The sequence below is a fragment of the Oncorhynchus clarkii genome, chromosome 6 (assembly GCF_045791955.1).
Source record: "Oncorhynchus clarkii lewisi isolate Uvic-CL-2024 chromosome 6, UVic_Ocla_1.0, whole genome shotgun sequence".
Classification (NCBI taxonomy): Eukaryota; Metazoa; Chordata; class Actinopteri; order Salmoniformes; family Salmonidae; genus Oncorhynchus; species Oncorhynchus clarkii.
In genome coordinates, this window is record NC_092152.1 from 85,201,471 (window position 1) to 85,226,948 (window position 25,478).

The following is a 25,478-nucleotide window of genomic DNA, read 5'->3' on the forward strand; positions in this document are numbered from 1 at the left end:
GCCACTGAGACACACTTCCAACAGACTGACAACTGGCAGGACCAACTAGCCTGGACTCCAGAAAAACACTGGACCTGCCACTGAGACACACTTCCAACAGACTGACAACTGGCAGGACCAACTAGTCTGGACTCCAGAAAAACACTGGACCTGCCACTGAGACACACTTCCAACAGACTGACAACTTAGCCTCCAGAGTCCAGGTACGGCTGGCAGGACCAACTAGTCTGGACTCCAGAAAAACACTGGACCTGCCACTGAGACACACTTCCAACAGACTGACAACTGGCAGGACCAATTAGCCTGGACTCCAGAAAAACACTGGACCTGCCACTGAGACACACTTCCAACAGACTGACAACTGGCAGGACCAACTAGTCTGGACTCCAGAAAAACACTGGACCTGCCACTGAGACACACTTCCAACAGACCGACAACTTAACCTCCAGAGTCCAGGTACGGCTGGCAGGACCAACTAGCCTGGACTCCAGGAAAACACTGGACCTGCCACTGAGACACACTTCCAACAGACCGACAACTGGCAGGACCAACTAGCCTGGACTCCAGAAAAACACTGAACCTGCCACTGAGACACACTTCCAACAGACTGACAACTGGCAGGACCAACTAGTCTGGACTCCAGAAAAACACTGGACCTGCCACTAAGACACACTTCCAACAGACCGACAACTTAACCTCCAGAGTCCAGGTACGGCTGGCAGGACCAACTAGCCTGGACTCCAGGAAAACACTGGACCTGCCACTGAGACACACTTCCAACAGACCGACAACTGGCAGGACCAACTAGCCTGGACTCCAGAAAAACACTGAACCTGCCACTGAGACACACTTCCAACAGACTGACAACTGGCAGGACCAACTAGTCTGGACTCCAGAAAAACACTGGACCTGCCACTGAGACACACGTCTAACAGGCTGGCAGGACCAACTAGTCTGGACTCCAGAAAAACACTGGACCTGCCACTGAGACACACGTCTAACAGGCTGGCAGGACCAACTAGTCTGGACTCCAGAAAAACACTGGACCTGCCACTGAAAGTTGAATGAGGAAGTTGATGGATTCTGTGTAGAGATTAACGCCAACACAACGGGTGTGTGTGTGGTTAGCCAACACAACGGGTGTGTGTGTGTGTGTGTGGTTAGCCAACACAACAGGTGTGTGTGTGTGTGGTTAGCCAACACAACAGGTGTGTATCTCCTTATACTGCACACACACACACACACACACACACACACACACACACACACACACACACACACACACACACACACACACACACACACACACACACACACACACACACACACACACACACACACAATGCTGAGATCCCTGAGCAGCAGTGATAATTTACACAGCTGAGATAGACTCATCTGGTGTGGTTAATTAACCACCGGGAGAGGCAGCAGGAGAGAGAGGGAGAGGCAGCAGGAGAGAGGGAGAGAGACATTGAGAGAGAGATACAGAGAGAGAGAGATACAGAGAGAGAGATACAGAGAGAGAGATACAGAGAGAGAGATAGAGAGAGACAGAGAGAGATAGAGATAGAGAGAGAGACAGAGAGAGAGACAGAGAGATAGAGAGAGACAGAGAGATAGAGAGAGACAGAGAGATAGAGAGAGAGAGATAGATACACAGAGAGAGAGATACATAGAGATAGAGAGAGAGAGAGAGAGAGAGAGAGAGAGAGAGAGAGAGAGAGAGAGAGAGAGAGAGCAAGAGAGAGAGACAGAGAGAGACAGAGAGAGGGAGATAGAGAGAGCAAGAGAGACAGAGAGAGAGAGAGAGAGAGAGAGAGAGAGAGAGAGAGACAGAGAGAGAGAGAGAGAGAGAGAGAGAGAGAGAGAGAGACAGAGAGAGAGAGAGAGAGAGACAGAGAGAGAGAGAGAGAGACAGAGAGAGAGAGAGCAAGAGAGACAGAGAGAGAGAGAGCAAGAGAGAGAGAGAGAGCGCAAGAGAGACAGAGAGAGAGAGAGCAAGAGAGACAGAGAGAGAGAGAGAGAGACAGAGAGAGAGAGAGAGAGACAGAGAGAAAGGGAGGCACCATGAGGCCCAACGCTTCCCCATCTGAAAGGGAGGCCCAACATACCGTGAGACCCAACGCACCCAATTAGCATCTGGGACTGAGTAACAGGCAGTTTACTCTGGGCACGCTTCATCCAAAAGTGAAAAAGCTGCACCCTATCCCAATGAAGTTTAAACAATGGGTTAAAGTTATGTATAGGTGTAAAATAATAAATAATGGTTTTTAAACTGTCAAGAAACAAGGTTGTCCACTATCGCCATATCTATGTATTATGGCCATCGAAATGTTTGCTGTTAAAATTAGATCCAACAATAATATCAAGGGATTAGAAATGCAGGGCTGAAAAACAAAGGTGTCACTGTACGCTGATGATTCATGTTTTCTGTAAAATCCACAACTTGGATCCCTCCACAGCCTCAACGAGGATCTAGATACTTTTTCTAACCTCTCCGGATTAAAACCAAATTATGATCAGTGATATTTTGATATTATGTATTGGATTTAAAAAAATACAACTTTTACATTAGCGTGTAGTTTACCAATAAAATGGTCTGATGGGGATGTGGATATACACAGTATCCCTAATTAAATAAATGATCTCACTACAATACATTTTAATAGAAAGTTAGTCAAAATAGATAAGATCTACTGTCATAACTGCCCAGGCTACAGGAAACCACAACCCTACAGAATACCCAGTGTAGCCTGTGTGTGTGTGTGTGTGTGTGTGTGTGTGTGTGTGTGTGTGTGTGTGTGTGTGTGTGTGTGTGTGTGTGTGTGTGTATTGTCATGGCTGTCCTGATCAGGTCAGGTTACAGGAGACCACAACCCTACAGATTATCTCTCAACCCCAACAGAGGAGGAGAGATCTAGGGGTCTGAAGACGTGGGGGGTTTTATTGCCCCTCACGCCCCTGGTAAATCTCAGGCCACAGACAACATTCCTTTGTCCTGTTACTATGGAGAACCAGCCTCAGAACATTAAACATGAAATGAAGGGACTTTGGAACAATGGTTTCCGTCAGACACAATGGTAGTCATGACGATAGATGGAATATGAAAACGTATGCCATTTTTGTTTTGTCATTAAAGGTTAATAGATGACGTTATTACGAAAACATTGTAACGTGAAGAGCTTTCCTAGTATATGTTTGATGTTTATACATTGTACGTTGTATGGAAAATATCCAAATCAAAGAGAATGTTTTTGGGAAAGATGAAATGTGAAGTTAGTTGTCTAAAATTGGATTTGAGTCAAATCTAGACCCTGCCCTCATTAACTTGGTACGCCCAGAGAATTGCCCTAAAGGCGGTCACGCCCACTTCTGACCCGAGGGTATAAAACCTGTGAGTAAATAATTTACAGACAAGACTACGTGACCCAAGCTGCAGCCAAGGTCTAAAAAGTCAACGAACCCAGAATGCAACACAAGTTTGAAGACAAAGAAATATTTTTCTACCCAAGCTATGGATGAGTAGCTGTGTCTAAGCGGGTGAATTCAAGCTGGACCCCCTAGCATTCAATCCCAGTGAATCGTGGGATCTAAAGGGTTTCATTCCTATGCTGTGAGCTCTGAGCTACAGAGCTGTCTGTCCCTTCCAGAGCAAAGGGTTAGGGAACAGACTCCTAAGCCAAAAGGACGCTGACATCGTGAGGACGACCAGAGAGGTGCGCCGGAGTAGTGCGTCATCGAGCAGCCTGAACGGTCCACGTAAAGAATCTCGGAGATCATCCCCACGTAATTACATCATTATATTCTGACCCATAAGAGCGGCAGTTTGAGGCAAGGTTAGGGTTAGAATAGCATAGCTGACAAATTCACCCAAATGTATATTTCTCTCGTGTACTTTCTCTTTTTCTCTCTCTTTGAAATCCCCATTGTGGGTAACACGCGCCATAGTGTGTTGGCCCGTTATACTAAGTTCTAATCAATAGCCTAGAATGTGTTTTTGTGTATGTATGTCTTTTATCATCATTTTAGCTTTCTAGTAAATAAATACTCAACTAAGATTGGTGTGGTACGAACTCATTGGTGAGACCCGGGTCCGTGCAGATTCACGGGCTATACGACGTTCAGAACGAGATTGTAGAGGCAACTGATTAATTAGCAGCTGTTGTAAAATCGACATTCTGATATTCTTTGAGTTAATTTGGGAAATAGAAACTCAATACAAACTAGTTTTCCCATGGTGCCCCAGGTTAACAAGTTAATAATTGGTTAACAGGTTAACGAGTTAATAATTGGTTAACAGGTTAATGAGTTAATAATTGGTTAACAGGTTAACAAGTTAATAATTGGTTAACAGGTTAATGAGTTAATAATTGGTTAACAAGTTAATAATTGGTTAACAGGTTAATGAGTTAATAATTGGTTAACAGGTTAACGAGTTAATAATTGGTTAACAGGTTAATGAGTTAATAATTGCTTGATTCAGTTAATCACGCAATTAGAACAACAGTCATCAAATTAACTAATACAACATCACGACATGAAAGTCATATCCCAGATTAGCTATTTGTTTATGGCCCTGCCCATCTAACGACTTGATTTTTACAATTATATGAGCAAAATATATTCCATTTTATTTGGAACAGCAAGCCAGACAAAACTGAACGGGCCGATTACAATAATGAATATGAATTTGTCGGGGTAGAAATTATTAAATATTTAAGCATCAGACCTCTGACTAAAGGCTTCAGTCATACAAAAGTTATACTTAAATCCAAACTGGTTCTCTAGCAGATTACTAAGAATGGTTTACCCATGTTAAAGAATGCCATTTTTCCCTTGATTACCATCTCTCCCATTGATTCAGATTCCAACCTCTCCCATTGATTCAGATTCCAACCTCTCCCTTGATTCAGATTACCACCTCTCCCTTGATTCAGATTACAACCTCTCCCTTGATTCAGATTACAACCTCTCCCTTGATTCAGATTACAACCTCTCCCTTGATTCAGATTCCAACCTCTCCCTTGATTCAGATTACAACCTCTCCCTTGATTCAGATTACAACCTCTCCCTTGATTCAGATTACAACCTCTCCCATTGATTCAGATTCCAACCTCTCCCATTGATTCAGATTCCAACCTCTCCCATTGATTCAGATTACAACCTCTCCCTTGATTCAGATTACAACCTCTCCCTTGATTCAGATTACAACCTCTCCCTTGATTCAGATTACAACCTCTCCCTTGATTCAGATGACAACCTCTCCCTTGATTCAGATTCCAACCTCTCCCATTGATTCAGATTCCAACCTCTCCCATTGATTCAGATTACAACCTCTCCCTTGATTCAGATTACAACCTCTCCCTTGATTCAGATTACAACCTCTCCCTTGATTCAGATTACAACCTCTCCCTTGATTCAGATTACAACCTCTCCCTTGATTCAGATTACAACCTCTCCCTTGATTCAGATTACAACCTCTCACTTTCAGATATTTGAAAAGAAAATCTCCAAAATATCTCTATTTTTAAAACAAGTCATAGAAAGTTGGTTGCAATTTTCAGCTTCATCGACCAGAAAAGACACAACAAATATTATGAACCATGAACCACTGGTTCCCTTCCCCAGATCTGTGCCTCGACACAATCCTGTCTCGGAGCACCATGGATAATTCCTTCCACCTCATGGCTTGGTTTTTGCTCTGATATGCACTGTCAGCTGTGAGACCTTATATAGACAGGTGTGTTGCCTTTCCAAATCATGTCCAATCCATTGAATTTAACACAGGTGGACTTCAATCAAGTTTAAGTATTTGATTGTCATCAATCAAAGCTGTCATCAAGGCAAAGGGTGGCTACTTTGAAGAATGTAACATCTAAAATATATTTTGATTTGTTTAACACTTTTTTGGTTACTACATGATTCCATTTGTGCTATTTCACAGTGTTTGTTTTCTGTGTTAATGTCTGGTTGTTGTCTGTGTTAATGTCTGGTTGTTGTCTGTGTTAATGTCTGGTTGTTGTCTGTGTTAATGTCTGGTTGTTGTCTGTGTTAATGTCTGGTTGTTGTCTGTGTTAATGTCTGGTTGTTGTCTGTGTTAATGTCTGGTTGTTGTCTGTGTTAATGTCTGGTTGTTGTCTGTGTTAATGTCTGGTTGTTGTCTGTGTTAATGTCTGGTTGTTGTCTGTGTTAATGTCTGGTTGTTGTCTGTGTTAATGTCTGGTTGTTGTCTGTGTTAATGTCTGTGTTAATGTCTGGTTGTTGTCTGTGTTAATATCTGGTTGTTGTCTGTGTTAATGTCTGGTTGTTGTCTGTGTTAATGTCTGGTTGTTGTCTGTGTTAATGTCTGGTTGTTGTCTGTGTTAATGTCTGGTTGTTGTCTGTGTTAATGTCTGGTTGTTGTCTGTGTTAATGTCTGGTTGTTGTCTGTGTTAATGTCTGTGTTAATGTCTGGTTGTTGTCTGTGTTAATATCTGGTTGTTGTCTGTGTTAATGTCTGGTTGTTGTCTGTGTTAATGTCTGGTTGTTGTCTGTGTTAATGTCTGGTTGTTGTCTGTGTTAATGTCTGGTTGTTGTCTGTGTTAATGTCTGGTTGTTGTCTGTGTTAATGTCTGGTTGTTGTCTGTGTTAATGTCTGTGTTAATGTCTGGTTGTTGTCTGTGTTAATATCTGGTTGTTGTCTGTGTTAATGTCTGGTTGTTGTCTGTGTTAATGTCTGGTTGTTGTCTGTGTTAATGTCTGGTTGTTGTCTGTGTTAATGTCTGTGTTAATGTCTGGTTGTTGTCTGTGTTAATATCTGGTTGTTGTCTGTGTTAATGTCTGGTTGTTGTCTGTGTTAATGTCTGGTTGTTGTCTGTGTTAATGTCTGGTTGTTGTCTTTGTTTTGATTAACTCACTTTGTTGGTTTTTCTTGTGTTATTTTTAGTTTTTCACTTACTTTGGCAATGTAAACACTTCCATGCCAATAAAGACCCTTTGAATTGAATTGAGAGAGAGAGAGAGAGAGAGAGAGAGAGAGAGAGAGAGAGAGAGGGGGGGAGAGAGAGAAAGAGAGAGACAGAGAGAGAGAGACAGAGAGATGGAGAGAGAGAGAGAGAGAGAGAGAGAGAGAGAGAGAGAGAGAGAGAGAGAGAGAGAGAGAGAGAGAGAGAGAGAGAGAGAGAGAGAGAGAGAGAGAGAGAGAGAGAGAGAGGGCAGAGAAGAGGGAGAGAGAGAGAAGGGCAGAGAGGAGAGAGAGAAGGGCAGAGAGAGAGAGAGAGAGAAGGGCAGAGAAGAGAGAGAGAGAAGGGAAGATAGAGGGGTGAAATGAGGGGAGACTGCTCTCCAGGCCCACTGCAGAAAGCAGGCTTCACAGCAGTAAACAGCCTTCAGAATATCAATGAGAGGAGAACAGGCACATATTGAGCTGTTTCACATCCTCAAATAAGGGAGAGAGGAGACAGAGAGAGTCAGACAGACACAGATAGAGACACAGACAGAGACAGAGAGAGGTACTGGCCCCTGCTAAGACTGAATGCTAAACTGATAAGACAGCCCAAAACTAAATGGATGCTGGCGTTCTGTAGCATTAACATTACGGCTAAATTTCCTCCCATTACAGTCATGGTTAACACTTTGATTACTCTAGGGATAGTTTAAACATTATTAAAGGGTGAGGCAGGGCGAGGCAGGGCGAGGGGAGGCAGGGCGAGGCAGGGCGAGGCAGGGCGAGGCAGGATGAGACAGGGGAGGCAGGGCGAGGCAGGGCGAGGCAGGGCGAGGCAGGGCGAGGCAGGATGAGACAGGGGAGGCAGGGCGAGGCAGGGCGAGGCAGGATGAGACAGGAGAGGCAGGGCGAGGCGAGGCAGGGTCGGAAAGAGAGCTTCTCTAACTGGTTTGATCTGTCTGTGAAATGCCCGGGCAGGCAGCTGTAACCGTACTTGTCGGCCTGTCGGTCGATGGTAACCCACCTACACACTCTCCCCACCTACACTCTCTCCCCACCTACACACTCTCCCCACCTACACACTCTCCCCACCTACACACTCTCCCCACCTACACACTCTCCCCACCTACACACTCTCCCCACCTACACACTCTCCCCACCTACACACTCTCCCCACCTACACACTCTCCCCACGTACACTCTCTCCCCACGTACACTCTCTCCCCACGTACACTCTCTCCCCACGTACACTCTCTCCCCACGTACACTCTCTCCCCACGTACACTCTCTCCCCACGTACACTCTCTCCCCACATACACTCTCTCCCCACGTACACTCTTACACTCTCTCCCCACGTACACTCTCTCCCCACGTACACTCTCTCCCCACGTACACTCTCTCCCCACGACAGTTCTGACAAGAACACTGGACGTGTGGAGCCCTGAGGCTCCCCTCACTCACACTCCACCCCCCAGCAGGGGCAGCCAGGATAATGGGTCCCAAGAACAGGACTGGTTGTCAGGGCTCGCCTCGGGGATTAGTGTGTGTGAAGGCGGAGGGATGGTTGTCGGGGGCCTCAGGGATGGTTGTCTGGGGGCTCAGGGATGGTTGTCGGGGGGCTCGGGGATGGTTGTCGGGGGGCTTGGGGATGGTTGTCTGGGGGCTCAGGGATGGTTGTCGGGGGGCTCGGGGATGGTTGTCGGGGGGCTCGGGGATGGTTGTCAGGGGCACAGGGGATGGTTGTCAGGGGCTCAGGGATGGTTGTCGGGGGGTTCAGGGATGGTTGTCAGGGGCACAGGGGATGGTTGTCAGGGGCTCAGGGATGGTTGTCGGGGGGTTCAGGGATGGTTGTCAGGGGCTCAGGGATGGTTGTCAGGGGCTCAGGGATGGTTGTCGGGGGCTCAGAGTTAGTGTGTCGGGGGCTCAGGGATGGTTGTCAGGGGCTCAGGGGATGGTTGTCAGGGGCTCAGGGGATGGTTGTCGGGGGCTCAGGGGATGGTTGTCGGGGGCTCAGGGGATGGTTGTCAGGGGCTCAGGGGATGGTTGTCGAGAGCTCAGAGTTAGTGTGCCAGGGTGGTGTTGTGGCTGCTTTACCTTGACCTTCTCTTGAAGCTTTCCGAGCCGCACGGTGTCCTCCACAATCCTGCTGATCACCCCCTGCTTGTCGTGCTCTAGGGACGAGGCCTGCGGAGGGAGAGAGGAGACAGGGAGGGTTACGGATCTGGGAGAGGAGTGGAGGAGGAGAGCGAGAGAGGGATCGAGAGAGGGATGAGGAGGGAGGGAGAGCGAGAGAGGGATGAGGGAGGGAGGGAGGGAGGGAGGGAGAGCGAGAGAGAGGTATGAGAAGGGAGGGAGAGCGAGAGAGGGATGAGGAGGGAGCGAGGGCGGGAGGGAGTGCGAGAGAGGGATGAGGAGGGAGGGAGAGTGAGAGAGGGATGAGGAGGGAGCGAGGGAGGGAGGGAGAGCGAGAGAGAGGTATGAGAAGGGAGGGAGAGTGAGAGAGGGATGAGGAGGGAGGGAGAGTGAGAGAGGGATGAGGAGGGAGGGAGAGCGAGAGAGAGGTATGAGAAGGGAGGGAGAGTGAGAGAGGGATGAGGAGGGAGGGAGAGCGAGAGAGGGATGAGGAGGGAGTGAGGGAGCGAGGGAGAGCGAGAGAGGGATGAGGAGGGAGCGAGGGAGAGCGAGAGAGGGATGAGGAGGGAGGGAGGGAGAGCGAGAGAGAGATGAGGAGGGAGCGAGGGAGGGAGGGAGAGCGAGAGAGGGATGAGGAGGAAGCGAGGGAGGGAGGGAGCGAGAGCGAGAGAGGGATGAGGAGGAAGCGAGGGAGGGAGGGAGAGCGAGAGAGGGATGAGGAGGGAGGGAGAGTGAGAGAGGGATGAGGAGGGAGCGAGGGAGGGAGGGAGAGCGAGAGAGAGGTATGAGAAGGGAGGGAGAGTGAGAGAGGGATGAGGAGGGAGGGAGAGCGAGAGAGGGATGAGGAGAGAGGGAGAGCGAGAGAGGGATGAGGAGGGAGCGAGGGAGGGAGGGAGAGCGAGAGAGGGATGAGGATGAAGAGAGGGAGGGAGGAATGAGGGGAGGGAGAGAGAGCGAGAGAGAGAGGGATGAGGAGGGAGAGAGGGATGAGGAGGGAGCGAGAGAGGGATGAGAAAGGAGCGAGAGAGGGATGAGGAGGGAGCGAGAGAGGGATGAGGAGGGAGAGAGAGAAGGATGAGGAGGGAGGGAGAGAAAAGGATGAGGAGGGAGGGAGAGAGGGAGGGAGGAATGAGGGGAGGGAGGGAGGGATAAGGAAGGAGGGAGAGAGAGACGGATAAGGAAGGAGGGAGAGAGAGAGGGATGAGGAGGGAGAGCGAGGGAGGGAGGGAGGGATAAGGAAGGAGGGAGAGCAGGAGGAATGAGGGAGAGCGAGGGAGGGAGGAATGAGGGGAGGGAGGGAGGAATGAGGGGAGGGAGGGAGATAGGTTCATTAAAGCAGTGGACCAGTAACAAGACCACAGTCAGTCTAACAGCCCCCCCCCCCCCCCCCCCCCCCCCCCCCCTCAGTCAGTCAGTCTAACAGCCCCCCACCCCCCCCCCCCCAGTCAGTCAGTCTAACAGCCCTCCACAGAGTAGTCAGTCATTGAGAGGAAATGGAAAGGTGTCTGACTCACATCACCTGAGGAGGAATTGATGTTAAAAATTCCCTAAAGCTCAATAACAACATGGACACAAAAACCTTTTTACAAACAGGAGCTATTGCATCCGAACACATAATGTTGTTTGAAAGACAGAGATTACTTACAGTGGTAAAGTAATGTACATCACATAAATTTAAAAAAAGAGATTGTATTGTTCAGATGTTCGGAGACATGTGTCGAGGACATGGATCAATGAACTGTATGTACACGACGTAGAGACTACTGCCACTGAGACACACTTCCAACAGACCGACAACTGGCAGGACCAACTAGCCTGGACTCCAGAAAAACACTGGACCTGCCACTGAGACACACTTCCAACAGACTGACAACTGGCAGGACCAACTAGCCTGGACTCCAGAAAAACACTGGACCTGCCACTGAGACACACTTCCAACAGACTGACAACTGGCAGGACCAACTAGTCTGGACTCCAGAAAAACACTGGACCTGCCACTGAGACACACTTCCAACAGACTGACAACTTAGCCTCCAGAGTCCAGGTACGGCTGGCAGGACCAACTAGTCTGGACTCCAGAAAAACACTGGACCTGCCACTGAGACACACTTCCAACAGACTGACAACTGGCAGGACCAATTAGCCTGGACTCCAGAAAAACACTGGACCTGCCACTGAGACACACTTCCAACAGACTGACAACTGGCAGGACCAACTAGTCTGGACTCCAGAAAAACACTGGACCTGCCACTGAGACACACTTCCAACAGACCGACAACTTAACCTCCAGAGTCCAGGTACGGCTGGCAGGACCAACTAGCCTGGACTCCAGGAAAACACTGGACCTGCCACTGAGACACACTTCCAACAGACCGACAACTGGCAGGACCAACTAGCCTGGACTCCAGAAAAACACTGAACCTGCCACTGAGACACACTTCCAACAGACTGACAACTGGCAGGACCAACTAGTCTGGACTCCAGAAAAACACTGGACCTGCCACTAAGACACACTTCCAACAGACCGACAACTTAACCTCCAGAGTCCAGGTACGGCTGGCAGGACCAACTAGCCTGGACTCCAGGAAAACACTGGACCTGCCACTGAGACACACTTCCAACAGACCGACAACTGGCAGGACCAACTAGCCTGGACTCCAGAAAAACACTGAACCTGCCACTGAGACACACTTCCAACAGACTGACAACTGGCAGGACCAACTAGTCTGGACTCCAGAAAAACACTGGACCTGCCACTGAGACACACGTCTAACAGGCTGGCAGGACCAACTAGTCTGGACTCCAGAAAAACACTGGACCTGCCACTGAGACACACGTCTAACAGGCTGGCAGGACCAACTAGTCTGGACTCCAGAAAAACACTGGACCTGCCACTGAGACACACTTCCAACAGACCGACAACTTAACCTCCAGAGTCCAGGTACGGCTGGCAGGACCAACTAGCCTGGACTCCAGGAAAACACTGGACCTGCCACTGAGACACACTTCCAACAGACCGACAACTGGCAGGACCAACTAGCCTGGACTCCAGAAAAACACTGAACCTGCCACTGAGACACACTTCCAACAGACTGACAACTGGCAGGACCAACTAGTCTGGACTCCAGAAAAACACTGGACCTGCCACTGAGACACACTTCCAACAGACCGACAACTTAACCTCCAGAGTCCAGGTACGGCTGGCAGGACCAACTAGCCTGGACTCCAGGAAAACACTGGACCTGCCACTGAGACACACTTCCAACAGACCGACAACTGGCAGGACCAACTAGCCTGGACTCCAGAAAAACACTGAACCTGCCACTGAGACACACTTCCAACAGACTGACAACTGGCAGGACCAACTAGTCTGGACTCCAGAAAAACACTGGACCTGCCACTGAGACACACGTCTAACAGGCTGGCAGGACCAACTAGTCTGGACTCCAGAAAAACACTGGACCTGCCACTGAGACACACTTCCAACAGACTGACAACTGGCAGGACCAACTAGTCTGGACTCCAGAAAAACACTGGACCTGCCACTGAGACACACGTCTAACAGGCTGGCAGGACCAACTAGTCTGGACTCCAGAAAAACACTGGACCTGCCACTGAGACACACGTCTAACAGGCTGGCAGGACCAACTAGTCTGGACTCCAGAAAAACACTGGACCTGCCACTGAGACACACTTCCAACAGACCGACAACTTAACCTCCAGAGTCCAGGTACGGCTGGCAGGACCAACTAGCCTGGACTCCAGGAAAACACTGGACCTGCCACTGAGACACACTTCCAACAGACCGACAACTGGCAGGACCAACTAGCCTGGACTCCAGAAAAACACTGAACCTGCCACTGAGACACACTTCCAACAGACTGACAACTGGCAGGACCAACTAGTCTGGACTCCAGAAAAACACTGGACCTGCCACTGAGACACACTTCCAACAGACCGACAACTTAACCTCCAGAGTCCAGGTACGGCTGGCAGGACCAACTAGCCTGGACTCCAGGAAAACACTGGACCTGCCACTGAGACACACTTCCAACAGACCGACAACTGGCAGGACCAACTAGCCTGGACTCCAGAAAAACACTGAACCTGCCACTGAGACACACTTCCAACAGACTGACAACTGGCAGGACCAACTAGTCTGGACTCCAGAAAAACACTGGACCTGCCACTGAGACACACGTCTAACAGGCTGGCAGGACCAACTAGTCTGGACTCCAGAAAAACACTGGACCTGCCACTGAGACACACTTCCAACAGACTGACAACTGGCAGGACCAACTAGTCTGGACTCCAGAAAAACACTGGACCTGCCACTGAGACACACGTCTAAGAGGCTGGCAGGACCAACTAGTCTGGACTCCAGAAAAACACTGGACCTGCCACTGAGACACACGTCTAACAGGCTGGCAGGACCAACTAGCCTGGACTCCAGAAAAACACTGGACCTGCCACTGAGACACACGTCTAACAGGCTGGCAGGACCAACTAGTCTGGACTCCAGAAAAACACTGGACCTGCCACTGAGACACACGTCTAACAGGCTGGCAGGACCAACTAGTCTGGACTCCAGAAAAACACTGGACCTGCCACTGAGACACACGTCTAACAGGCTGGCAGGACCAACTAGTCTGGACTCCATAAAAACACTGGACCTGCCACTGAGACACACGTCTAACAGGCTGGCAGGACCAACTAGTCTGGACTCCAGAAAAACACTGGACCTGCCACTGAGACACACGTCTAACAGGCTGGCAGGACCAACTAGCCTGGACTCCAGAAAAACACTGGACCTGCCACTGAGACACACGTCTAACAGGCTGGCAGGACCAACTAGCCTGGACTCCAGAAAAACACTGGACCTGCCACTGAGACACACGTCTAACAGGCTGGCAGGACCAACTAGCCTGGACTCCAGAAAAACACTGGACCTGCCACTGAGACACACGTCTAACAGGCTGGCAGGACCAACTAGTCTGGACTCCAGAAAAACACTGGACCTGCCACTGAGACACACGTCTAACAGGCTGGCAGGACCAACTAGTCTAGAAAAACACTGGACCTTGAAGCTGTTTATTTCCAGCTGTGGAGATCTGCCATCTCACAGCTCCCGTGTCGGCCTTCTGGGTCATGTCATCTGGCCATAGTACCGGGTCCAATCCAAGCGCCAACGCCGTTTAGATACCTCAAAGGCATCTACATGAGTTGGATAACATGGTAATAGGAGGTCTTTGACCAGTCAGACAGTCTTCAACACTATAGTACTCTCCAAACTCATCATTAAGCTTGAAACCCTGGGTCTCGACCCCCCGCCCTGTGCAATTGGGTCCTGGACTTTGACGGGCCGCCCCCCAGGTGGTGAGGGTAGGAAACAACATCTCCACCCGGCTGATCCTCAACACTGGGGCTCCACAAGGGTGCGTGCTCAGTATAACCTCCTGTTCCGAGAACGTAAGGACGACGGTCCGATGTCAGAATGGTTCAGATAATAACTACAGAATGAAGCCAACATCAGTGTGAGCTTTGTTGCGCATGGTATGAACATTGAACTCTTATTCACTACTGAAGTGATACCTCCCAGCCGCAGCAAACGCAGGTTAGGAAGGAACAGACAGAGTATCCCGTCTACCACACAACGACGTTACGACAACGTAACTAATTTACCAGCAGAAACACTCTTCAAAGGACTCGGTTGGGCAACACGGCCTTCCATCTACCACTAACCTATTGAAGCGCAGCTCAGAGTAAATATTTACTGCATTTTCCTTTTCCAAATGGGCGGTAATTTAGAATCCATAAGATACTGTATTTACGATAGAGACATCGCTTCTCCCTTTGTTCCTCAGTCTTCCCGCTCTTTCACTCAAACCCAGCCCCCTTTTTCTTTGTGTATCCAGCTGTCATATCTGTTCCTCCACTAGGGACGTTTTCCTTTATGACGTCATTTGTAATCAAGTTATGATTTAATTATGTGTAATTCTGTGTGATTAGTTAGGTATTTAGTAAATAAATAATTAAACCCAATTTTGTATTGCTGATTCAACTTGTTAGCCAGGGTTCGTGCAGATAACCAAAAATGTACAACTTTCAGATGAGACTGAATTAAGGTGACGATTAATATCGACTGCTATTGATGTAAAATATTACTAGGTCTTTAAGAGTTTATTCGGAAGATAACAGCTCTATCAAAATGATTTTGTGGTGCCCGACTCTCTAGTTAATTACATTTACATGATTGTCATCAAGGACATCAACCACCCGAGCCACTGCCTGTTCACCCCGCTATCATCCAGAAGGCGAGGTCAGTACAGGTGCATCAAAGCTGGGACCGAGAGACTGAAAAACAGCTTCTATCTCAAGGCCATCAGACTGTTAAACAGCCATCACTAATTTGATGTGATGTGATGTGATGTGATGTGATGTGATGTGTGTGTGTGTGTGTGTGTGTGTGTGTTATACCATGTATACTAGCTGGTCTCTCTCCTGTGTGGTCTTCTCAGCCAGAGCTACGATAGAGGACAGGTAGTGATGGGCTCTCATCTCCTTCTCTATAGAGTCATCAACTTGTTGCTTCAACAGGCCTATACGCCTCTGGGCCTTCCTGTGAGAGAGGGAGAGTGAGAGAGCAAGAGAGCGAGAGAGAGAGTAGGGTGGGGAAGGTAGATACAGAGAGAGAGAGAGCGAGAAAGAGAGGAGGGAAGGGGAGGTAGATACAGAGATAGAGAGAGAGTGAGAGAGTGAGAAAGAGAGGAGGGAAGGGGAGGAAGATACAGAGATAGAGAGAGAGCGAGAAAGAGAGGAGGGAAGGGGAGGAAGATACAGAGATAGAGAGAGTGAGAGAGTGAGAAAGAGAGGAGGGAAGGGGAGGAAGATACAGAGATAGAGAGAGAGCGAGAAAGAGAGGAGGGAAGGGGAGGTAGATACAGAGATAGAGAGAGCGAGAAAGAGAGGAGGGAAGGGGAGGTAGATACAGAGAGAGAGAGAGAGCGAGAAAGAGAGGAGGGAAGGGGAGGAAGATACAGAGATAGAGAGAGAGCGAGAAAGAGAGGAGGGAAGGGGAGGTAGATACAGAGATAGAGAGAGAGCGAGAGAGAGAGAAGGGTGGGGAAGGTAGATACAGAGAGAGAGAGAGCGAGAAAGAGAGGAGGGAAGGGGAGGAAGATACAGAGATAGAGAGAGAGCGAGAGGCAGAGGGCATTGTGTTGATCACAGGAATACATTTCTAACACTTTGCAGAGAGATTGCCACATTGGGATTGAGGGCTGTTTTTTTTTCCGTACAGGGAGCTAACAGCTGTTCCCTCAGAGTCTCCAGATACATACAGGAACTACTGTCTGTTACCGCATCACATCTGGCACCCTGTTCCCTATATAGTATACTACTTTAGACCAGAGCCCTATTCCCTATATATAGTGTACCACTTTAGACCAGAGGCCTATGGCACCCTATTCCCTATATATAGGTCTGTGTGGGGTGCATTTTCCTGCCATGGTTCAGGGCCACTCAACCCCTTACAGGGCATGGTTCAGCCTCCAGACTCTGATGATGTCAGCAGTGAGGTTAGGGGTCAGGGGTCAAGGTCTGAGTACCTGTTAGCATGTCGGGACACCTCCAGGTCAGCCTCCAGACTCTTGATGTCAGCAGTGAGGTTAGGGGTCAGGGTCTGAGTACCTGTTAGCATGTCGAGACACCTCCAGGTCAGCCTCCAGACTCTTGATGTCAGCAGTCAGGTTGGTTTTGTCCAACAGCAGACTGTTCTTCTCTGTCTGTAGACTAGTCACTCTCTGCTGCAGCTCCTCTAGCTCAGTCTGCTGACGGCCTGAATCAGCCTCCAGTTGGCTACGGTAGATAACACACACACACACACACACACACACACACACACACACACACACACACACACACACACACACACACACACACACTTTATGATTGTAGTTAAAACATGTTTTTTTTTACTATCTACAGCTGTTCCTCATCTCTGTTCCTCATCTCTGTTCCATGGTGACTATCTACAGCTGTTCCTCATCTCTGTTCCATGGTGACTATCTACAGCTGTTCCTCATCTCTGTTCCATGGTGACTATCTACAGCTGTTCCTCATCTCTGTTCCTCATCTCTGTTCCATGGTGACTATATACAGCTGTTCCTCATCTCTGTTCCATGGTGACTATCTACAGCTGTTCCTCATCTCTGTTCCATGGTGACTATCTACAGCTGTTCCTCATCTCTGTTCCTCATCTCTGTTCCATGGTGACTATCTACAGCTGTTCCTCATCTCTGTTCCTCATCTCTGTTCCATGGTGACTATCTACAGCTGTTCCTCATCTCTGTTCCTCATCTCTGTTCCATGGTGACTATCTACAGCTTTTCCTCATCTCTGTTCCTCATCTCTGTTCAATGGTGACTATCTACAGCTGTTCCTCATCTCTGTTCCTCATCTCTGTTCCATGGTGACTATCTACAGCTGTTCCTCATCTCTGTTCCTCATCTCTGTTCCATGGTGACTATCTACAGCTGTTCCTCATCTCTGTTCCATGGTGACTATCTACAGCTGTTCCTCATCTCTGTTCCATGGTGACTATCTACAGCTGTTCCTCATCTCTGTTCCTCATCTCTGTTCCATGGTGACTATCTACAGCTGTTCCTCATCTCTGTTCCATGGTGACTATCTACAGCTGTTCCTCATCTCTGTTCCATGGTGACTATCTACAGCTGTTCCTCATCTCTGTTCCATGGTGACTATCTACAGCTGTTCCTCATCTCTGTTCCTCATCTCTGTTCCATGGTGACCATCTACAGCTGTTCCTCATCTCTGTTCCTCATCTCTGTTCCTCATCTCTGTTCCATGGTGACTATCTACAGCTGTTCCTCATCTCTGTTCCTCATCTCTGTTCCTCATCTCTGTTCCTCATCTCTGTTCCTCATCTCTGTTCCATGGTGACTATCTACAGCTGTTCCTCATCTCTGTTCCTCATCTCTGTTCCTCATCTCTGTTCCTCATCTCTGTTCCATGGTGACTATCTACAGCTGTTCCTCATCTCTGTTCCATGGTGACTATCTACAGCTGTTCCTCATCTCTGTTCCATGGTGACTATCTACAGCTGTTCCTCATCTCTGTTCCATGGTGACTATCTACAGCTGTTCCTCATCTCTGTTCCATGGTGAATATCTACAGCTGTTCCTCATCTCTGTTTATCTCTGTTCCTCATCTCTGTTCCATGGTGACTATATACAGCTGTTCCTCATCTCTGTTCCATGGTGAATATCTACAGCTGTTCCTCATCTCTGTTCCTCATCTCTGTTCCATGGTGACTATATACAGCTGTTCCTCATCTCTGTTCCATGGTGACCATCTACAGCTGTTCCTCATCTCTGTTCCATGGTGACTATCTACAGCTGTTCCTCATCTCTGTTCCATGGTGACTATCTACAGCTGTTCCTCATCTCTGAACCTATGACCACGTCTGAACCTATGACCACGTCTGAAACTATGACCACGTCTGAACCTATGACCACGTCTGAACCTATGACCACGACTGATCCTATGACCACGTCTGAACATATGACCACGTCTGATCCTATGACCACGTCTGAACATATGACCACGTCTGATCCTATGACCACGTCTGAACATATGACCACGTCTGATCCTATGACCACGTCTGAACATATGACCACGTCTGATCCTATGACCACGTCTGAACATATGACCACAACTGATCCTATGACCACGTCTGAAACTATGATCACGTCTGATCCTATGAACCCATGACCACGTCTGATCCTATGAACCTATGACCACGTCTGATCCTATGAACCTATGACCACGTCTGAACCTATGACCACGTCTGAACCTATGACCCCGTGCAGTGTATTGTATATCATCCCAGTGTATTATAACTACCGTTTGAGTTTGGTGGTGATGGCGTGGTGTTCATCCCAGTGTATTATAACCGTTTGAGTTTGGTGGTGATGGCGTGGTGTTCATCCCAGTGTATTATAACCGTTTGAGTTTGGTGGTGATGGCGTGGTGTTCATCCCAGTGTATTATAACTACCGTTTGAGTTTGGTGGTGATGGCGTGGTGTTCGTCCCAGTGTATTATAACTAGCTACCGTTTGAGTTTGGTGGTGATGGCGTGGTGTTCATCCCAGTGTATTATAACTAGCTACCGTTTGAGTTTGGTGGCGATGGCGTGGTGTTCATCCCAGTGTATTATAACTAGCTACCGTTTGAGTTTGGTGGCGATGGCGTGGTGTTCATCCCAGTGTATTATAACCGTTTGAGTTTGGTGGTGATGGCGTGGTGTTCGTACCAGTGTATTATAACCGTTTGAGTTTGGTGGTGATGGCGTGGTGTTCATCCCAGTGTATTATAACTACCGTTTGAGTTTGGTGGTGATGGTGTGGTGTTCATCCCAGTGTATTATAACTAGCTACCGTTTGAGTTTGGTGGTGATGGCGTGGTGTTCATCCCAGTGTATTATAACTACCGTTTGAGTTTGGTGGTGATGGCGTGGTGTTCATCCCAGTGTATTATAACTACCGTTTTAGTTTGGTGGCGATGGCGTGGTGTTCATCCCAGTGTATTATAACTGGCTACCGTTTGAGTTTGGTGGCGATGGCGTGGTGTTCATCCCAGTGTATTATAACTAGCTACCGTTTGAGTTTGGTGGTGATGGCGTGGTGTTCATCCCAGTGTATTATAACTACCGTTTGAGTTTGGTGGCGATGGCGTGGTGTTCGTCCCAGCTGACTGCATTCTCCAGACTGCACCGTGCCTGCAGGTGTTCTGTCTGCAGAGTGTGGAGCTCACTCCTCGTTACCTCCAGCTCCCCCTCCAGCCTCTGCTTCTCTGCCTCCAGCAACATCAGCTGCTTACACACCTTAGAGACTGGAGAGGAGGGAGGAGAGGGGGGAAGGAGGGAAGATGGGGGAAGAGAGGAGTGAGGGAGGAGGGGGGAGAGAGGAAGGGGGGAGGAACAGTTCATGGAGATAACTTTCAACTCTGAAGATCTCTACCAATCAACTCCAGCAGGGTGACTTCTACCATTCACCTCCAGCAGGGTGAAGACTTCTACCAGACACCTCCAGCAGGGTGAAGACTTCTACCAGACACCTCCAACAGGGTGAAGACTTCTACCATTCACCTCCAGCAGGGTGAAGACTTCTACCAGACACCTCCAGCAGGGTGTAGACTTCTACCAGACACCTCCAGCAGGGTGTAGACTTCTACCATTCACCTCCAGCAGTGTGAAGACTTCTACCATTCACCTCCAGCAGGGTGAAGACTTCTACCAGACACCTCCAGCAGGGTGTAGACTTCTACCAGACACCTCCAGCAGGGTGTAGACTTCTACCAGACACCTCCAGCAGGGTGAAGACTTCTACCAGACACCTCCAGCAGGGTGAAAACTTCTACCAGACACCTCCAGTAGTGTGAAGACTTCTACCATTCACCTCCAGTAGTGTGAAGACTTCTACCATTCACCTCCAGCAGGGTGTAGACTTCTACCAGACACCTCCAGCAGGGTGAAGACTTCTACCAGACACCTCCAGCAGGGTGAAGACTTCTACCAGACACCTCCAGCAGTGTGAAGTCTTCTGCCAGACACCTCCAGCAGGGTGTAGACTTCTACCAGACACCTCCAGCAGGGTGTAGACTTCTACCAGACACCTCCAGCAGTGTGAAGTCTTCTACCATTCACCTCCAGCAGGGTGTAGACTTCTACCAGACACCTCCAGCAGTGTGAAGTCTTCTACCAGACACCTCCAGCAGGGTGAAGACTTCTACCAGACACCTCCAGCAGGGTGAAGACTTCTACCATTCACCTCCAGCAGGGTGTAGACTTCTACCAGACACCTCCAGCAGGGTGAAGACTTCTACCAGACACCTCCAGCAGGGTGAAGACTTCTACCAGACACCTCCAGCAGGGTGAAGACTTCTACCATGCACCTCTATTAGGGTTTGATACAGTGTTAATATGAATGTGTAGAATGTAGAAACAGAATGTAACTAGTTTCTATAGTAGAATCTGAAAGAGGGGGGCTCAGGGGTGATTACTGGTGTCTGTCCCTCCCTACCCTCAGTCAAATGTCTCCCATGACTGTCCTTTGCCTTCGTATGCTGCACCTCCAGCTGCTCTATCAGGACCTGGTTCTCCTGAAGTACCAGACGGGCCTGCTCCTGGAGCTGCCTCCTGGGGAGGGGGGAGATAGAAAAGTGTCAAGACAGTGTCTCCTCTCTTTCTCACACACACACAAACAGACAGGGACAGATAGACAAGGAGACAGGCAGTACTCACCACTCATTGTGGCTGACTCCTCCAGACAGAGACACAGTACTCACCACTCATTGTGGCTGACTCATCCAGACAGAGAGACAGTACTCACTACTCCTTGTGGCTGACTCCTCCTGACAGAGAGACAGTACTCACTACTCCTTGTGGCTGACTCCTTCTGACAGAGAGACAGTACTCACCACTCCTTGTGGCTGACTCCTCCAGACAGAGACAGTACTCACCACTCCTTGTGGCTGACTCCTCCAGACAGAGAGACCGTACTCACTATTCCAGACAGAGAGACAGTACTCACCACTCCAGACAGAGACACAGTACTCACCACTCCATGTGGCTGACTCCTCCAGACAGAGAGACAGTACTCACCACTCCATGTGGCTGACTCCTCCAGACAGAGAGACAGTACTCACCACTCCATGTGGCTGACTCCTCCAGACAGAGAGACAGTACTCACCACTCATTGTGGCTGACTCCTCCAGACAGACACACAGTACTCACCACTCCTTGTGGCTGACTCCTCCAGACAGAGAGACAGTACTCACCACTCCAGACAGAGACACAGTACTCACGACTCATTGTGGCTGACTCCTTCAGACAGAGAGACAGTACTCACCACTCCATGTGGCTGACTCCTCCAGACAGAGACACAGTACTCACCACTCCTTGTAGCTGACTCCTCCAGACAGAGAGACAGTACTCACCACTCCAGACAGAGACACAGTACTCACGACTCATTGTGGCTGACTCCTCCAGACAGAGAGACAGTACTCACCACTCCATGTGGCTGACTCCTCCAGACAGAGACACAGTACTCACCACTCCTTGTGGTTGACTCCTCCAGACAGAGAGACATCCATGTGGCTGACTCCTCCAGACAGAGACACAGTACTCACCACTCCTTGTGGCTGAGTCCTCCAGACAGAGACACAGTACTCACCACTCATTGTGGCTGACTCCTCCAGACAGAGACACAGTACTCACCACTCCAGACAGAGAGACAGTACTCACCACTCCTTGTGGCTGACTCCTCCAGACAGAGAAACAGTACTCACCACTCCTTGTGGCTGACTCCTCCAGACAGAGAGACTGTACTCACCACTCCGTGTGGCTGACTCCTTCTGACAGAGAGACAGTACTCACCACTCCATGTGGCTGACTCCTCCAGACAGAGAGACAGTACTCACCACTCCTTGTGGTTGACTCCTCCAGACAGAGAGACAGTACTCACCACTCCATGTGGCTGACTCCTTCTGACAGAGAGACAGTACTCACCACTCCATGTGGCTGACTCCTCCAGACAGAGAGACAGTACTCACCACTCCATGTGGTTGACTCCTCCAGACAGAGAGACAGTACTCACCACTCCATGTGGTTGACTCCTCCAGACAGAGAGACAGTACTCACCACTCCATGTGGCTGACTACACCTGACAGAGAGACAGTACTCACCACTCCTTGTGGCTGACTCCTCCAGACAGAGGGACAGTACTCACCACTCCAGACAGAGAGACAGTACTCACCACTCCAGACAGAGAGACAGTACTCACCACTCCAGACAGAGAGACAGTACTCACCACTCCTTGTGGCTGACTCCTCCTGTCTGTTTCAGGTCCTGGTGTAGCTTCTGGTTCTCCTGCACCACCTCCTCCACACGGCCCCGGAACCTTCTCAACTCCTCCTACACACAACCAATCAATCAATCAATCAATTACACTGGATCACAAACACTACCTGGACAGCTCTCAGGGATCAGTCTAGCAGCTATCCTGACAGGTGAACCCTACTCCATCAGCAATCTCAGCTATCCTAACAGGTGAACCCTACTCCATCAGTAATCTCAGCTATCCTAACAGGTGAACCCTACTCCATCAGTATCAGTAATCTCAGCTATCCTAACAGGTGAACCCTACTCCATCAGTAATCTCAGATATCCTAACAGGTGAACCCTACTCCATCAGTAATCTCAGATATCCTGACAGGTGAACCCTACTCCATCAGTAATCTCAGCTATCCTGACAGGTGAACCCTACTCCATCAGTAATCTCAGCTATCCTAACAGGTGAACACTACTCCATCAGTAATCTCAGCTATCCTGACAGGTGAACCCTACTCCATCAGTAATCTCAGCTATCCTGACAGGTGAACCCTACTCCATCAGTAATCTCAGCTATCCTGACAGGTGAACCCTACTCCATCAGTATCAGTAATCTCAGCTATCCTAACAGGTGAACCCTACTCCATCAGTATCAGTAATCTCAGCTATCCTAACAGGTGAACCCTACTCCATCAGTAATCTCAGATATCCTAACAGGTGAACCCTACTCCATCAGTAATCTCAGCTATCCTAACAGGTGAACCCTACTCCATCAGTAATCTCAGCTATCCTAACAGGTGAACCCTACTCCATCAGTATCAGTAATCTCAGCTATCCTAACAGGTGAACCCTACTCCATCAGTATCAGTAATCTCAGCTATCCTAACAGGTGAACCCTACTCCATCAGTAATCTCAGCTATCCTAACAGGTGAACCCTACTCCATCAGTAATCTCAGCTATCCTGACAGGTGAACCCTACTCCATCAGTAATCTCAGCTATCCTAACAGGTGAACCCTACTCCATCAGTAATCTCAGCTATCCTAACAGGTGAACACTACTCCATCAGTAATCTCAGCTATCCTGACAGGTGAACCCTACTCCATCAGTAATCTCAGCTATCCTGACAGGTGAACCCTACTCCATCAGTAATCTCAGATATCCTGACAGGTGAACCCTACTCCATCAGTAATCTCAGCTATCCTAACAGGTGAACCCTACTCCATCAGTATCAGTAATCTCAGCTATCCTAACAGGTGAACCCTACTCCATCAGTAACCTCAGCTATCCTAACAGGTGAACCCTACTCCATCAGTAATCTCAGCTATCCTAGCAGGTGAACCCTACTCCATCAGTAATCTCAGCTATCCTAACAGATGAACCCTACTCCTGTTAGGTAGAGCAGGGGTAAGGGAGGTAGAGCAGGGGTAAGGGAGGTAGAGCAGGGGTAAGGGAGGTAGAGCAGGGGTAAGGGAGGTAGAGCAGGGGTACGGGAGGTAGAGCAGGGGTAAGGGAGGTAGAGCAGGGGTAAGGGAGGTAGAGCAGGGGTAAGAGAGGTAGAGCAGGGGTAAGGGAGGTAGAGCAGGGGTAAGGGAGGTAGAGCAGTGGTAAGAGAGGTAGAGGAGGGGTAAGGGATGTAGAGCAGGGGTAAGGGAGGTAGAGCAGGGGTAAGGGAGGTAGAGCAGGGGTAAGGGAGGTAGAGCAGGGGTAAGGGAGGTAGAGCAGGGGTAAGGGAGGTAGAGCAGGGGTAAGGGAGGTAGAGCAGGGGTAAGGGAGGTAGAGCAGGGGTAAGGGAGGTAGAGCAGGGGTAAGGGAGGAGGAGCAGGGGTAAGGGAGGAGGAGCAGGGGTAAGGGAGGAGGAGCAGGGGTAAGGGAGGAGGAGCAGGGGTAAGGGAGGAGGAGCAGGGGTAAGGGAGGAGGAGCAGGGTAAGGGAGGAGGAGCAGGGGTAAGGGAGGAGGAGCAGGGGTAAGGGAGGAGGAGCTGGGGTAAGGGAGGAGGAGCAGGGATAAGGGAGGTAGAGCAGGGGTAAGGGAGGTAGAGCAGGGGTAAGGGAGGTAGAGCAGTGGTAAGAGAGGTAGAGGAGGGGTAAGGGAGGTAGAGCAGGGGTAAGGGAGGAGGAGCAGGGGTAAGGGAGGAGGAGCAGGGGTAAGGGAGGAGGAGCAGGGGTAAGGGAGGAGGAGCAGGGGTAAGGGAGGAGGAGCAGGGGTAAGGGAGGAGGAGCAGGGTAAGGGAGGAGGAGCAGGGGTAAGGGAGGAGGAGCAGGGGTAAGGGAGGAGGAGCTGGGGTAAGGGAGGAGGAGCAGGGATAAGGGAGGTAGAGCAGGGGTAAGGGAGGTAGAGCAGGGGTAAGGGAGGTAGAGCAGGGGTAAGGGAGGAGGAGCAGGGGTAAGGGAGGAGGAGCAGGGGTAAGGGAGGAGGAGCTGGGGTAAGAGGGGTAGAGCAGGGGTAAGGGAGGAGGAGCAGGGGTAAGGGAGGAGGAGCAGGGGTAAGGGAGGAGGAGCAGGGGTAAGG

At 49.5% G+C, this 25,478-nt stretch overlaps 1 protein-coding gene across 1 annotated transcript in view; it reads right to left on the minus strand.

Moving 5' to 3' along the window:
• LOC139412462 (centrosomal protein 89) overlaps positions 1-25,478 on the minus strand; it is a 155,208-nt gene that overhangs the window by 44,840 nt on the left and 84,890 nt on the right. Inside the window, exons 14-19 of the mRNA XM_071159249.1 lie at positions 22,949-23,052; positions 21,161-21,276; positions 19,790-19,970; positions 16,748-16,915; positions 15,536-15,677; positions 9,020-9,109 (exon numbers count right to left, since the gene is read on the minus strand). Coding sequence (XP_071015350.1) covers positions 9,020-9,109; positions 15,536-15,677; positions 16,748-16,915; positions 19,790-19,970; positions 21,161-21,276; positions 22,949-23,052 — 801 coding nt within the window. The remainder of the gene's footprint in view (positions 1-9,019; positions 9,110-15,535; positions 15,678-16,747; positions 16,916-19,789; positions 19,971-21,160; positions 21,277-22,948; positions 23,053-25,478) is intronic.